The 404-nt window shown below is 49.8% G+C and overlaps 1 protein-coding gene across 1 annotated transcript; it reads left to right on the top strand.

Annotated features, from left to right (window-relative positions):
* Positions 1 to 399, top strand: TM35_000113630 (uncharacterized protein; the record flags this gene model as incomplete). Its single annotated transcript, XM_029025072.1, has 1 exon — positions 1 to 399. A coding segment is annotated over one exon (399 nt), but the record flags the coding sequence as incomplete, so codon positions are not given.
* Positions 400 to 404: the final 5 nt, after the last annotated feature.

The raw sequence follows: 404 nt of genomic DNA on the forward strand, positions 1-404 counted from the left end.
TACACTGAAGTGTGCACCATTGCCTCCAACGGCAGCAGTCTTATTACAGTGGTCGATCCACCCACTGATCCGACACCCCCTCCTGATGGTGGTGGTGGTGACAATGATGGTGATGTTGCTGGTGGTGATGGTGGTGGTGGTGGTGAAAATAATGGTGGTGACAATAATGGTGGTGGTGATGCTGGTGGTGACAATAATGGTGGTAATGACAATAATGGTGGTGGTGATAATAATGGTGATGGTGGTGGTGATAATGTTGGTGACGACAATGCTGGTGATGATGACAATGCTGGTGGTGGTGGTGGTGGTGGTGGTCATGGTGATGGTTGTGCCACTGCTTCCCCCATCGCTTTGTCAGCTATTGCCCTCATGGTTATCACGCCAATGTTATTACCGTAAACGGT

Source organism: Trypanosoma theileri (assembly GCF_002087225.1).
Source record: "Trypanosoma theileri isolate Edinburgh chromosome Unknown TM35_Tth_11_V1, whole genome shotgun sequence".
Classification (NCBI taxonomy): Eukaryota; Euglenozoa; class Kinetoplastea; order Trypanosomatida; family Trypanosomatidae; genus Trypanosoma; species Trypanosoma theileri.